This window comes from Pseudopipra pipra, chromosome 7 (assembly GCF_036250125.1).
Source record: "Pseudopipra pipra isolate bDixPip1 chromosome 7, bDixPip1.hap1, whole genome shotgun sequence".
In the NCBI taxonomy this organism is placed as follows: domain Eukaryota; kingdom Metazoa; phylum Chordata; class Aves; order Passeriformes; family Pipridae; genus Pseudopipra; species Pseudopipra pipra.
In genome coordinates, this window is record NC_087555.1 from 19,249,218 (window position 1) to 19,265,105 (window position 15,888).

A 15,888-nucleotide genomic window follows, 5' to 3' on the forward strand; every position below is an offset into this window, starting at 1 on the left:
AAAACCCTACTGGAGAAATTCAGACAGGTGTAATTCTGTTGATCACAGTGAGCTGTACCTAACTACAAAAACTCTTGTTTGGTCCTACCACTTTATTGAACAGTCTGTGCGTAACCTGAACATTCCTTAATGCTCACACAACACAACCATCTTCCACGATTTTTAGTGCTTTACATTATACCATTTGCATGCTACACTAATTGACTTAATAAGTTTCTTTGCAGCATGTATTTTCTTCATGAATCATTTGCTACTTAAAATTTTTAACTTGGAAAGAAAAATTTTCTTAAAAAAACTCATGCTACAGGAGGGATGCTCATCCAACTCTAAAGCAATCAAAATCAAATTTGTTACATACTGTAAAAATCAATGACAGTTCTGTGGATACTGCATAAAGCACCAATTAATCAGAATTTGTCTATATAATAAAAAAATTATAATTTTATGAATTCAAAATGTACTCTTATTTTTCAATATATTTGGTATACAAAAAAATAATTAAAAATATTTTATCTCACGTAAGAGAATGGCAGGTTACCCAAAATATGGTCTAGAATCCATGATTTTTGATCACCATTTTCATGTTATACACAGTACTAATGTCTCAATAGTGCTGTTCAAACTGACCAAGGTTCTGTGCTTGTGGCTCTTCCTCAGTCTGTGTTGGTATAAGCTCACATTCAATTCACAATTAAAATTAAATAGTAAGCATTTGCCTTAATATCTTTAATGTGAGGGATAATGTTGTGTGGCTTTTGTCTCATATTCTTAAGGAAACAAAAGAGCTCACAAAAATTATATGAGACAAATTAGTCAGTTTTAAGATCAACTTTTATTGAAAAATTAAAAGTGCATTGCATAACTTCTTTATAACTAACATTTCTTAAACCACAAAACAGAGATTCCGTTTAAAAAATCTCTTCATATTTGTCACCATTCAAAAAACAGAGTATGATCTAAGTCAACAATTATTTTAAAATCCTGGGTTATTCCCAAGGCCCCTGGTTCTGTTAATCTGCTGTGAATGACATAATTTAACTATCTTCTCTAAAAACTACCTTTAATTACACAATCAGAACTTTTCTCATTCAAAATCAACAGCTGCTGTTCATTTTTATCCAATGGTCAGTCTTTTCCAAAATTACATGAGTTAATAAGCACTGCAGCTACACGTTCAGCTAAGGTCTTGCCTATTGTTTATTTGATCTGAATTCACCCACACAAATTTATGGTGATGTCCACGTGATTTTTAAAGGCAAAATTGCTACCTTAGAGTATACTTTAAACCTCAGAAAAACAAAGTTACTCACCTGGAATTGCAATGCTTTGAATTAGTCAATACTTCTGTATATCCATACATCCTGATCTCTCACGGTCAATAGTGTACGGATTAAAAAGCAGGAAAATTCCAGGTAAACTTTAGTCTGAGAAGCTGTGGTATATTACTCAGATGGAAATTACCTACTAAGAAGAAAACAGATGAGTTTTCTCACTGACTATAACTGCTCTGCTAAATCAGCTCACCAAGTCACTAATTAATATGAGCCCAGTGCCTGTGGAACATGGTACTCTCCAGAATCTGATATTAGAATTAAAAGCTTTCTAAAAAATCTAATTGTGGTCACCTGTGTCAGGACACAACACTGCAGAAAGGCAAGATAAAATGCAGAGAGTAGGAAGATAAATTTAAGTCCCTTGTCTTTGGAGAAAATACCTCTTCATTAACTGTCTCACTTCCAAAACAGGCAGGAGGAGCTCCATTATTCCCACCTAGCTGCAAACCATCAAGAGCAATAGGCAGAACCTCTGATTTTTGACCTTCAAAACACAAGATACTCCATTAAACGAAGAAGCAGAAATTTTAGTGAGCAAAACATTATATATGTACTGAAGAGCTCTAGATCTATTTCTGATTACATCGCAGAACTGTTCAAGGTCTTCTGTAGCTGCCTTTTGAACAACATAAAACTGTGACAGAGACCAGATTTCAGGCAGAAGTCTGTAAATCAAAATGTGATGTATTTCTGCTGTACTCTAAAAACTGCTGTAATGAGAGATCATCTAGTTTTGATGAATATCTGGTAGCTATAAAGAATGGCATTTACTGTTACGGAAGTTTCCTAACTGCTGAGGTCAATGTTCTTGCTGACTACTTCTCTACTGCAGGCCTCAGGTCATGCAACATGGATGTTTACATCAAGAAATATTAAGTATTGAATACAGAGGTCAGATAATAGGGTTATAATTGAGGAATATTGAGGTTAACGATCAAGAAGGCAAGAGACCAACTACATTGTCTTGAGGAAAATAACCTAATGAAAGAAATACTGTACCAGTAAGGTTACTAGGGTTCAATGACATAAAAAGAACAATGTAGATACTATTTTGAAAGTCATACTCATGAATCTAAAAGACAGTGAAAAACTTATAATAATTCTTAGATTCAACTCAATTTCAAGAAAAGATTTTGCAGAAGGTTATGGAAGAGGAATAAGCAATAGTCCTACGAAAAGCTAGAAAGGCTGTGCTATACGATACAGCATTTACCATAACAGCTTCTTCTCTCTGTGCTAACACAGCCAAAAACGTGAGACAGGATCCTCAGAAGACAACCAGTGGGACCTGCAGGATGGAAATCTCTCCTGGCTGTAGCTGTCCTTCCACAGGACTGATGGGGCCAGAGAGGCTGTGAAGACTGCATAGCATGACTGCATTTCATTGAACATTAGTAAAATAATTTAATTTTGTTACTGAGGTGGAGGGGTGGGAGAAAAAGCAATTAATTACTGGCTTGCATAGAAGATAGCCACAGAATCATGTATGAAAACACTTGAAATTAGCATATTCCATTTATCACCATGACAGTAACTCAGTAGACAGAGAATTATTGAATCTCCATTTTGTTCCATTACTCTGCTTCCAGTATGGACTTTTCCACTCGGTAGTATTGATTATCTAGTGATTAAAATTGAACAAGCTGCTGATGAATCTGGTCTCTATAATTTGAAAAGCCTAGCCAATTGGAGGTGTTGGGACAAGCTAGCTGTAGTCAAAGATACTGACATTATTTTGGGGTCTTATAAGTTCCAAACAGACAGTAAATTCCATTTCAATAAAAGAATGATGCTGGCTAAAAGTCCCACCAAATTCAGTTAAAATGGTCATAGAGATCAGTCCTGAAATAAAACTCAAAAACAGGGGCCTTGGTTAGCAACCAATATTCACTAGAAAAGCATTCAGAACACTGACATTACAATAAATAAAACTGAAAATTCTAATATTTCTAGTAGATTAAAGGGATTTCATAATTTGACAGTCTATACACAATGTTAGAATTCCTTATCTTCAGTAAAATTATCTGTAAGATATTATTTTAAGGGCACTAGGATTTAAATGAGTGTCAACTAATATTTTTGTATTTTTTCTTTGGCTCACAAAGACACTGAAATACCATAAACATTATTTAGAACCTCAATAATATATAAATAGGTTACATTACAAATGGAAGAAAATACAAGACAACTCTTCAGCATGGTAAATCTCTGCATATAAATAAGCAAATATTTCAGATACCTACAGTTCAACAGTTATCTTGCTGTAAAACTATTACATTTAAATCCTTTTACACAAATTCATTTAACAATAATGTACACAATCTACACAAATTGACCTCTAAAAATACAGCAATAATATACCTGTTACAATGACTCTGCTACTATTATCCCCTGATTTGACACTAAAGGGCAAATACAACTATCTTACTCAAAGGTGCTGTCAGAGATTGCTGTTTTGTACGTGAGAAAAGCACCAACAATAAGATTTAATACTGTTATACATTTTCTTTAGCTCCTAAGAATCTACATTTTAGAAATGTTTCTATATGCCTATTTCTGTCTGGCAGAAAAACCTGTAGCACATTATCCACATAAATAGTTGTTGAAGGAAAAGTTAATTCTCTTAAAGTGGAAAACATGCTGTGGCTTAGATCTAAGCTTATAACCACTTTTTTTATATATGTATGTATATATATAATTATATATATTTATTTATACTGTACATATATACTGTGCAGAGTTCTTAATTTGCTATTTTAGTACTTATTAATTTCCTGCTGACTACAATAAACAAGACCAATGTAAGAGTCAATAGTACTTCAACTTCAAGATAATACATTTTCCCTCAGTAATGTGATCTACCAATACATATATATTTCAGTAGCCTATCGGTGTTTCGTTTAAGTATGTCTTAGGAGATTGGGAATTTACAGAAAGAGAATTTCCTTAAAACGTGTTCTGCAGAACTGGGTTAAAAAAATAGCCAGTGCTGGAAAACAGTGAATTAGAGAAATAAATAATTAAACCACTGTACTACAGCTCCTGCCCCAACCTCTCTATTTCCTCAATGAGGAAGTCAATGTCAGACTTAGTTGCTGCTGGGTTGGAGATGACCATTCGGAAGAAGTTGACTTTATCGCCCTGAGGCTGATATCCAACCATGGTAGTACCTGACTCCATCATCAGTGCCTTGATTTTCGGTGCCACCTTTATCATTGAAAAAAAAAAAAGAGAGAGAAAGAAAAAAGAAAAATTTATTTTTTCTTTGTATGTCACAGCATTTCTTAATTCAGAAAAAAATAAACTGGCTGCCAAAAAAGGCACTAATTTTTATTAAAAACATCTGTAACAGAAAAAGCTTGATAAACTAAATATGTAGGATTGGATATTTAAAGGAAAATTGACAAGAATAATATCCATCTTTTTGATTAACAGACTAATAACATCTTAGACTATTCACTATGTAATAATTTTATCTATTAAATGTACACATCTCGTTTCTTTGTGCTAAAGATTTTGTTACGAAGAAATGTTTTCTGCCTCTGTATGAAAACCTACTCCAGACCTTTTTGAAGGTAATGGATATTATGAGTATTCTCAAAGCAATTTGTGTGAAGGGGACAACAGTAGAAATTTTTCAACAAGATCTATATCATAAAGAATATTTTCTACTAACATAAGCCATGGAAACCTTCCAGTAGTTTTGCAGTACTTTGCATTTACCACAATCTCACTTCCTCGCTTTAAGTTACAAGGAACAATGTTCTGACAGTCTTAATACTTGGTATTTTCTAAGCCCAGTTTTTCCATCCAGACCTTCTTTCTCCTGCTCTACTCTCTGCCAGCCAAGATCAGCTGTTTTGCTGTTTTATAGGAAACTTTATGATGTCCTCTAACACTTAACAGGGTCAAGTCAAATATTTTATCCCTCTTGCCACTTCATACCTTTTACCTCAATCTTCCTCTATTCTCTGGGTTTTTTGGCAACTTTTTTATCTTACATGCCATTGGGCTGACCCAGGAATTTCTATTCTCTTCTGTTCTCTTTCCCCAGTGTGGTACAGATTTAAAATCCTCTACAAAACCTCCCAGGTTTGCCCATTTTTCTCCCTTCCCTAACACATACACAAAAGAGCAATTACTTCTGATACCTATAAAATTATTCTTTTGTCTCCTGAATGTACTTCATTTCACTTCTGTCTGTCTAAAATACTACTAAAAAATTAATGTATTTTGCTTCCCTCAAGACCTAAGTAACAGGATACTTTTCCTGGTGATGCTTTTATGATGCCTTCGCTTCCCTCTTTCACTTCTTCTAATACATTTATAACAAAGCCCTCCAAAGGGTATTAATTTTCACTGAAATGCATTAATGCATTGTCATTTAAAATCCAGATAAAGACCTGAGGAGGACTTACAGGTTTCCATGTGCTTTACTTGTCCAAGCATTTTTAAATATCTACCCTTCTGTTTCTCTTGCTGGTATGCTGTCCTATCCAAACAAGACTGCAATGTCTTCAGGCCTAGCTGCTTTTTGAAGATTTGTAACACTTGCGAGCACAGAAGTGATACAGATCAAAGAATAACTGAGCATGTTCTGTACCTGGTTCTATAGAGAAAACATGACCTCAGCCTCAGTATAAATAGGAGACAGAAGTGAGCAAATATCAAGGTCATGATGAACAATGGAGAACTGATATCTCAGCATTTGTAATATTTGCCCACACACAGATATATTATTTTTAATAAATAGACTACTTTGGGTTGAAAGAGTAGGTTATATTTTTATATTTAGCAAAAGACACATACCCTGTGTAACTTTTCTCTTCTCTCATCAGAGTCTGGCATGCCCCTGAGACTTGGAGGAATATACCAAAAACATACATTTGTATGCTCTGGCTGCAAAAAGAACCAAACACATGATCAATTGAAAAAAAACCAACAATACAGGTCAATCCAATGCTAAAGGCTCATCAGTAGTGTATTTTAGCACAGGCATGAAAGACAAAATATAGTATTGACTTTCTCAGTTCTGCATGTTAAACTGAAAGAAATGGATTGCAGTTCCGCTGCTTGCATCTGTTGTGTTATATTCCCTATACATTGTCCTACTTACAATATTTAGGGCGTTAATGAAGTGCAAATGCTTTTCACCTTCATGCAGTTTCATGAGGAACTATTTTCCAGGATCACAACAGAAGCAACTCAATTTTCCTTTTCTTAGCAAATGTAGAGATGTAGTGTATTCTATCAACCAAGGGTTTATGCAGTGACACTAGCAACAGAACATACAGCAAAAGAGCAGATTCTCGGTTATGTATGTAACAATGTGGAATCTCAGCATGAGTAGATTGTATTAAGGTACTTCATGCTCTAACCTGAGAAGTCCTTAGCAGAAGAGGAGGAGATAAAACTGACATTTGTGGTACAAAACCACATGCATTTAGCCAAAAAAATGCCCAGATGCCAATAGTCATGTAGTTCTTTAGGAAATAAGAGCAGTTTTACATAGCTGGCTTGACGAACTGTGAGAAGTGTGAAGACTGTTTTTGAAATTCCATCCAGATTTGCCTCCTACATACATAAAAGAAAACTTACCTCCCCTTCAAAAACCATCTCAAATTCTTCTCTGTTTTTGATTTTAGTGTAGAGATATTCTGCCAGCTCCAAGCATTTGTTGATCTGATTTTCGAATCCTACTGTACCCTGTTTAAAAAAGAAAGAAAGCATTAATCATATGGTTATTTTTTCTCTTCTGAAGCAATCATCTTTTCAGATAGGCTTCACTTTTAAATACTTTCAGTCAGAAAACATTTAGCAGTATTATTTCTTGTAATTTAAAAATACAGTTAATCAATACCACAAAAGTGACTAAATGTGACCTCCACTTGAGACTTATAAATTAAATAAATACATTTCTGGTTTTTGAGATAAACTTTTGTTATTTACCTTTGCTTTCCACATCAACCAGAATTTGAAAATGTCCACATGTCTACCACACTGTATTGCCTTATCTCCAGTGTCATAGGAAACATCATACTGTTTGTCTGGCTGGAAGAGGTAGCCTGCACACATTTGATTGCAGCCTTGAAGTATACCCTGTAATGAAAAACATGTACTTATATGACTTACATAGCATATGTACATAAGAAACTGTGTACATCAATAATGTATAAAAAAGTATTTCAAACTTAAACAGAAGAATTGTTCTTTAATGGGACATATTATAACATACTGACTTTGTTTTGTAAACTCGAGCCATAAAAATAATTTCATAGGCTAAGGTGATTCTCTTAGATGTCCCTGAAAGATCATATGGTTTTACATGCCTACACACCCACACCTCAGATTAAAAACATTCTCAGATTACTTTGGATACTCAGTTTGTGATATTAGCTTTGTGCACTTCAAAGGCTATGTTCTTAACACTTAAATTTCTAATTTGTTAAATTACACACTAGAATACAGCTGTGGTCTCTCAGTGCAACAGACAGACAAAATGAAATGAAAAAACTGAATTGAAGGTTTCAACTTTGTATATTGTCTAGCTTTATGACACTTAACACAAGTGACAAATATAGGTACAAATTACCTAAATCAGACATTCTTTGCTTACAAATAAATATGGCTCACAGACCAATAGAAATCTATAGATTACTGGTAAAAATTGCTGAAGGAAACACAGAGGAGCAAATTCCTGTATGTTTCACAGAAATCTTACACATATGACATTTCTAAAATGGTTTGCATCTCCTTTAGGGTTTATTGGTGTTTTCTGGAGGAAGCTCAAAGAACACCAGTTTGTCTGATAAATACAAAAACACCTATCAAAATTCTCATATAAGACAAAAACTCTTGCCAAAATCCTGCAATAGCTACCACAATAAGCATGCATGCCACTAAACAAAGGCTAGTGCTTCTCTCCAATAGATGTGTTTTATAGAGGGAAATAAGTGCTGCAATCTTCACTTTAGAGATGGATCGACTGGAAGAGCAATGGCAGACCTAGGGCTGGAACTCACAACTCTTCCATCCTAGTTCTATACACAGGGATGACTTCTTCAACTAAACTCTTCTAGTAGCAATTGACATGCCAGAGATTAGTAAACAGTATAATTAGTCCTATCCACAGATAATATGACTTCTTTTTTTTATCGTCTAAGGAAAATACTTATTGCTTAAGAGAAATAAGACACTGGTTTTGCTTTCATTGATGACAACAACGAATCTAGATGAAAGCCCTAAAAATATAGAGAGAGTCATAATAAAAGCAGCATGCTTTCTTTTCAACAGAACTGAGAAACTTTTAAACCACTGTGTAAGGTAAAAAAGTTGGGTTTTATTTAATAAGTTTAGACTGTTACTAAGTACTGAGACCAAAGGTGTATGTTCAGTATATCGTAGAAACAGCAGGGCAGGTGCTCAGATGAAGTATATTAGTGTGGCTCTATTATTATTATTAGAATAAGCGAAGACCCAACAGCTAAAGATCTGATCCATATTGCCTACAGCTTTAACCAAAAAAAGCCCCCAAAACCCAGGAAAGATAAAACAACTTCCTAAACACGATGTAAATCCACACAATTATTCCTTCCAAATAAAGTTTTGAAATTAAATGGATTTTGCAATACCCTATGAAAAAGTAGGGCTTGGTATTTACTTTTCTTTTTTTTTTTAAATGTTTAATTATTAAATATAAGGCAGACCTTCTCCCGGACAAGAATGGCAGAACATTGTAACAACACTCCCATCATCTTGTGTGGATTCCAAGTGACTGAGTTGGCTCTGCAAAAAAATTACACATTCAGATAGGTCTGGAATTCAGAAACTTAACCTGAAGCAGTCACCTTTGTTTTCTGCTTTCAGCTGGAAATATATGGAGTTTTGACCATGATGATATCAGTATGGAGGTTATTACTGTCTCAAGTGTCTTCTTTCCCAGCTATGCTGTCCAGGAAAGGAATTTTTTTGCATTAACATTGCAATGTCAGACTTGTGATTAGTTTATATTATTACTAATATCAGCTAATTAGTATCAGATTATTAGCTGATACAGTAACATCTCCCCCAGAAGACTCCACTTCTAGAAATAGGACTAACAAAAATAACAAAACCAGTTTGATGTGTTCTCTCATTTCAAGGTACTGATGGGGAAAGCGGGGATGTCAGAGAATTAAGGGACTAATATGGATTCTGGGAGAACACAGTCCTTTGTTGAACAGCTGCTGGAAAACTAACAAGCAAATGAAAAGACACTCTCCAACCCAAGATCCCCTAATTTTACTAGTCAAACACAAGAGATGTTCTGTATTTTTAACATACTACCCTAGACGGCTTAATGATGATGCTAAAATAAATGCGCCAACATTGCACATTCATTGACCTCTTTGCCCTAAGTAATTAATTACCAAATGTCCCCTTGATTCACTGCATTTTCCACAGAAGGAAATCACATAATGGTATTTCACAGACTATTCATGTATTCTTACAATGTGGTTGAAAGAAAATTAAAAGGTATTTCCTCCTCTTCTACACCTTGCTCTCAGAGGACACAGATATAACCACAGTTCCTCCATTTTGAGCAACACAATGATATCTTCACCCCAGTACGAGGACCATTAATTTCTAGATATGATTCCAACCTCTGTCTGCACTAGGTTAAACTGCAGCACCCCTCGGTCAAAAGAACATTGCAGGCTGTGCTGTACCTGGGCAGCTCACCATCCCTCTAAAATCTCCTGCTTATGTGGTGCAAACCAGCAGATACATAGCTCAGACTTAGGAGGCACTTATCTTTCAAAAAACTTCACCAATAGTTCAGATAGAGTAATCAAGAAACATGAATTTATCTAACAGCTGATTTCCATTTTAAAAACACCATGTCTTCAGTTTAGCACATTTATTTAACGTTCAGGGTTCCAAACAAAGACAGTTTTAAGTCACTCTTCGCAAGGAGCATTAGGTTTATTTTAACATGAAGATGTCACTCTCCTCGGTGCAGCCAGCCAGCCAGAGGCTATCCTACCACAGGCAATCCCAGCTCTGTACCATGGCAGCATGCCAGTCCTTCATGCCAATGTCTGCAAGCAGGCCAAGTAAGACCTGAATGTTAGCAACAGACCCCAGCTGGGGCTCATGACAGGCAATTACACAGTACACGTGGGCCCCATCCCGTGTTTGAAGATCCGTATAACTGACTAGGAAAGAAATAATTTCACGCATCATGGCCTGCTGCCTTCTCTATTTACTTAAAATTAAAGCCTTAATTAGCACCTCTGGGTTGACCTCAGGTCAAAAGAGGTGTGCCAAACTCCTATGACCAAACCTCTGTACCTTAAGAAAATTATTTCACAATGCTGGCCTTATACTAGACATGTTGCCATGAGTGACTAGCAAATTGGACTGGGCAGAGGTTGATAGGATTCTGCTACTTCAGAGTACTCCTGCCACACCACACCCTGCCATCCCTGTGACAGAAGGGTCTGCATGGTTTTGCTGCCAGTCCTTCTGTACACAATTCCTTACATTGTATTTATTCTTCACTTACTGTCTGAGATGTCCAACACCAGGAAAGGTTGTTTTCCCTAAGGAAGAGCCTTACTCACTGTACTCATTTTACATCTTTATGTGGTGCTCACATTCAGTACAGTTGACTCAAGGAAGCAATTTGGTGCTAATTTAAGAGTACATGGGTAGAGCTTGCTTCAAATATTTTTTGATTCCCTGGAGTCTGATAACTGCAATGATGGAAAACAAGTTTCTGGTTCTTCATTGCTTTTCTGATTTCTATTCAGATGGGCAGCATTTCATGATAGAGCAGTTTCAGAGGAAAGCTAGAGACACCCATGGGGTTATAAACACAGTATCTTCTACAGGCTTGTCATCACTCCATATGGGAACAACTGTGCCAAAGGCTACACCTGGAATGACTACTGAGTCTGAATTGTAAGGGCCAGTGAGAGAGTCATACTTTCACTCTGCCATCACTACCAACACAAATGCTTTGTCTCTTTAAATTGGGTTCAGTCAATTATCTATTAAAGATTGGCTTCTGGTCTCAGTGGGCATCTTGATAATCTGGCTTATGTACTTGGGGACACCTGTGTGCTCTTTTCTGCAGACTTCACTCTGGCCTCTACAAGAGTTTCCTGCTTGTTTCATGTAACTCACAGGCCCCTGTGCTCTCAAACATGGTGAGTATCAGTGACCCTTTCTAGCCTCCCTGTAAATGACCTCAGTCTTCTCCCTAGCACAGCAGAAAAGTATCAGCTATCCTAGTCTTTTCCAGCTTTATAGGTACTGAAACATGCCCCTAAAAATTTCTACTAATTCAGTCTCCCTGTGTTCCTCTCATTGTTGTATTTAAAAAAAAAGAAGTATTTTTGTTTGTATATATATAAATATATATATATAAAAAACCTTTCATTTACAGAACACTCATTTTCAGGCAGAAAATACTCATTATTTTCTGAAAAAACTGCAAACATCTTTCAGGAGAGAACCTTTACAAATTCCCACCATGTCATGGCTTCCCATCATGAGTATCCACGCTCAAACACCTTCCCTGGATTCCTCATTTATCACTGCTATTCTCAAAGCCCTACATTTCAGAGATTGTCTAGTTCTCCCACTTCATTTTTTCCTCAAATCCTTCTTCATCCTTTCCCAGGCTTATGATCCCTTCAAAGATATGCATAGAACAATTTCCCTTTCTTTTTGCCAAGTAATATCCTTGTCCCCCTTCAAATCAGCTGAAAACTTACCTTTCACACAATGGTACATCACTGTTTTCTTCTGTAGTATTGTTTCAATCTTCACAGTCTAAACCTTTCCTGTTTGTCTCACTTTTGTTTAATTTAAATTCCTTAATGTAGCAAATTAATATTTTCATGAATTTGTGAAGTGTCATGTACCTTATGAAGGTACTTGCATAACAGTATTACAAATAAGCACCATGTAGTACCTTTCTATTCCATTCAATTTATGACGATGCTTTCGGGACATTAAGAGTCCACCTCCCCAGGCAGCCTGGAAGAGACAGAAAAAAGAGAAGACTCATTTTTTTGAAAAAGCTCAACATATTTAAGATTAATCAGAATCTAGTAATAAATATTTTAATTCAAGAAAAAACACATGTAAAAAAAAATCCTTTTTTGCCTGAATAGCAGCACTTTTTTAGTTACTTACATCTACATGGAGCCAGAGGTTGTATTTTTCACATATATCTGCAATCTCCTGTATTGGATCAAAGGCTCCATATACTGTTGTGCCTGCAGTTGCATTTACAAAAAGAGGAACGTATCCCTACAATAAAAATAAAAATATTAAATATAAATGCCAACCTCTTTCAGGAAAAAAAAAAGGGAAAATAATATCAGAAACTTTGTTATTTTCCAGCCTTAAAAGAGTTTTTCTTCCCACGTGAAAGGTACACATAAGCTACAGTAGAAACTAACTAATCATATACATGGTAAGAACAAACTCTGTGTTTATTGTATTGTATCTTCACAAAATTAACTAGTTAGAAGATAAAGAATATTATTTTGTCTAATCTTTTTCAGTGAGGAGATTCAAACGATGTTAAAAGACTAGCAATAGCCAAGTAAAGTTGTGACTTTTACAGCAGTATAAGGGAAAATTAATTAAATGTGATCTGTAAGTTGCGATTTGAAGGCCTGAAATTGTTCCTTTAGTCCTTATCAACTAATAAACAGAACAAAGGAATCCAAAACAAAAGCAATAAATGTGGAACTATCAGATGAAAGAAAGACAATTTTGACTTAAATGAAATAAATGTGAACTCCAATTTCATAGAGTACTCAAATGTAAGGAAGTCAAGAAATAAAAAATTAATAATCTAGATTGCTCTAACTTCGGTTGCTTTGTACAAAATTAATGGATTTTTCACTGCAATGATTCAAGAAATAATAATTAATGCATCAAAAAATTAAGCTTACTGGCTATATTTACCAACCCTGCAGCCTCACACATGAAATCTATATGATTTTTTTGGAGTTCTATAAAATTTTTTATGGTTTTGGCTAAACTTTAAATTTTGGACAAAAGTAGCTTTAGTTTCATGTTCTCATGCTTTTTTCCATATATTTCCACAGAAAGTTATTTTTTAAAGTCATGAAATATGGATGTGGTTCAAGAGTTAAAAATACTTTGTTTTTAAACAGAAAATGGAAACCTTAGCAAGACATATAGATAATTCGCTAAACAATACATGAATGTATAATTAAGCATCTGAAAATATTATGATGACATTTATATCTCATTATAATGTGTTCTTTAATGTCAGCCCTCAGGCTTCAAAGGAAGGTGTAATTTTACTAGGCCAAGCATTTAAGGACTAATTTTTAAGAGCACAAACCTTTTGTTTTGCTTCCAGAATTTTTGCCTCCAAATCAGCTGGTATTATTTTGCCTCTGTAATTATCATAGAAACAGAAAGACAAAGAAAATTAAAGAATGCATACGGAAATACTACCTACAGCTGAAATACTTTAATAGGATTTTCTCAACAGGCCATTAGTAACTTGACACACTGTACTGAATCAGTCCTTAAACACAATACAAAAAATTTAACAGATGAGCACATTTAATCTATCAAACCCTTAGCATTCACCCTACCTTTCATTGCATTTTATCAAAATCACATTGTCTGTTCCAAATCCAAGTGCAGCTCCAGCTTTCTTTATTGAGTAGTGACTCTGCAGCAAACATATGAACATTAAACGGGATGGTGGTTTAATGATGAAGTATTTTAACAACATACAACAATAAATTAAGAATTAGCAGTGTATTAAGCTCACATGCTCTGAGGTAAAGAGAACCAGCTTAGGGACTGCAGCCATGCCTTTGGTTTTGACTTCAGGGAAATACTTGTAACGTGCAGCCATTATGCTGTACATGTTGGAGATAGCTCCTCCTGTGAATGAATAAATGAATGAATAATAAAATCATGATAATGAAAAAAATGCATATTATACCAAAGACATACAAGTCTCATTTGCATAATGCAGTGAAAGTGGCAGTGAACTATGAAGAAGTATATTTCTGAAATGCACAGGCATCTGTCTAAATAGCACAGGACAGACCCTCTGGAAAGTCATAGTGATAGTCAGAATTTCCTATTTTTCATCTCTTTCAATTGCTAACATTTTCTAACACATTCCGAAAAAGTTCAGCTTTCATTGTGCAGCTTTTGCATGCTAACTTCTTGTTAGCAAGAACAACAGGAACTTATCAACTTGTGTGAGGCTGGAGAAACGTCACATATTGGATGGATATATCCCATCTTACTGTAGACATAGAAGTAGTGGCTTAAAGGTACATTTCTACAGCTGAGCTAGTTATTGTAAACTTCCTTAGGGTCAGTTATGGGAAAGGCATTTCACAGGCTACAATTCAGCTAATGTATTTTGACACTTACTTTTGGAGAATTTGAATTGAGAGAAAACACTTATTTCTCTTGGCTTGCTATTAAAAAGAGCCCTGGACAATTAGGTCAGTTCTTTGATGCAGATCTCAAGCTTTAGGAAGATCAATCTCATCCATAAGTCTAGGACAACATCACCTTCTAATATTTCTTACTGATGAGAACAGTGAGAAAGATCTGTATTTTTCTAGCAGATAGGACTGGACATCAAGCAAGTGTGCATTCCTAGACTTTATGTGGGCTGTTTCAAATGGAGGTGGTGTTGTCCTTTATCCTCTGCAACAGGATGGTGTCCCCTCATGCCAAACCCAGAAAATGGAATTCTGCTGGGTGCCCATGTTGTCCACATATTGGCTCAGGACTTCCACATGGCTTATCATCAGTCATTTCTGTCACTGCTCACTGCCTTTATGTCACTTTCATGGGAAGACACTTTATCTTGGTCTTTATACTGGAATCATACTTGTAAATCCAGTCAGTTTATATCCCAGACAATATGTCCCAGAAAGTGACACCACAGCCTTTTCCTGACTGTGAGCCCAAATCCTCACTGTCCACCAAAGAAGTCAGCACATGATTTTCAAGAACTATTGGTCAGCAAGAACTGTGATTGCTCAGCACCTCCAGAAATGAAGCACGCAAAAGGGCTGTTTAAATGCCCAACTATGTACCAGCACTCCTAATCAAGTCTTAAAATGTTGACCAGCCATAATATGTAGCCATATTCTGAGATAATTTTTTCCCCAGCTTTTCTGTGGGATGTTTAAACAAAACATTCCTACTTCTAAATAACTGACTCATTGCTTTGTGTTGCAGATAGTCTGGATATTCCGACACAGTTTATGTTTATTTTACCTTTTGAAGTTTTAGTCAAACCATAAAAACAGAGAAGAAAAACTCACCAGGTGAGAATATTCCATCACCATCTTTACTTGACCATCCAATAATCTCTCTCATCTTTCGAAGTGTTATTTGTTCCATGAGGACAAAAACAGGGGCAATTTCATAGGTAAACCTGCATGGATAAATTAAATAAATAAACAAACAAAATCAGATACAAATTCTAAAAACACACAATAAACTCTCAGTCTATGATTCTTTGTAAATGCTC

The 15,888-nt window shown here is 35.4% G+C and overlaps 1 protein-coding gene across 1 annotated transcript in view; it reads right to left on the reverse strand.

Moving 5' to 3' along the window:
• Window positions 1–813: 813 nt before the first annotated feature.
• GAD1 (glutamate decarboxylase 1) overlaps window positions 814–15,888 on the reverse strand; it is a 32,102-nt gene continuing 17,027 nt past the window's right edge. The window contains exons 7-17 of the mRNA XM_064660870.1: window positions 15,680–15,792; window positions 14,152–14,267; window positions 13,970–14,049; window positions 13,711–13,765; window positions 12,522–12,638; window positions 12,298–12,362; window positions 9,041–9,119; window positions 7,284–7,433; window positions 6,933–7,040; window positions 6,144–6,233; window positions 814–4,541 (exon numbers count right to left, since the gene is read on the reverse strand). Coding sequence (XP_064516940.1) covers window positions 4,368–4,541; window positions 6,144–6,233; window positions 6,933–7,040; window positions 7,284–7,433; window positions 9,041–9,119; window positions 12,298–12,362; window positions 12,522–12,638; window positions 13,711–13,765; window positions 13,970–14,049; window positions 14,152–14,267; window positions 15,680–15,792 — 1,147 coding nt within the window. The 3' untranslated portion in view covers window positions 814–4,367. The remainder of the gene's footprint in view (window positions 4,542–6,143; window positions 6,234–6,932; window positions 7,041–7,283; window positions 7,434–9,040; window positions 9,120–12,297; window positions 12,363–12,521; window positions 12,639–13,710; window positions 13,766–13,969; window positions 14,050–14,151; window positions 14,268–15,679; window positions 15,793–15,888) is intronic.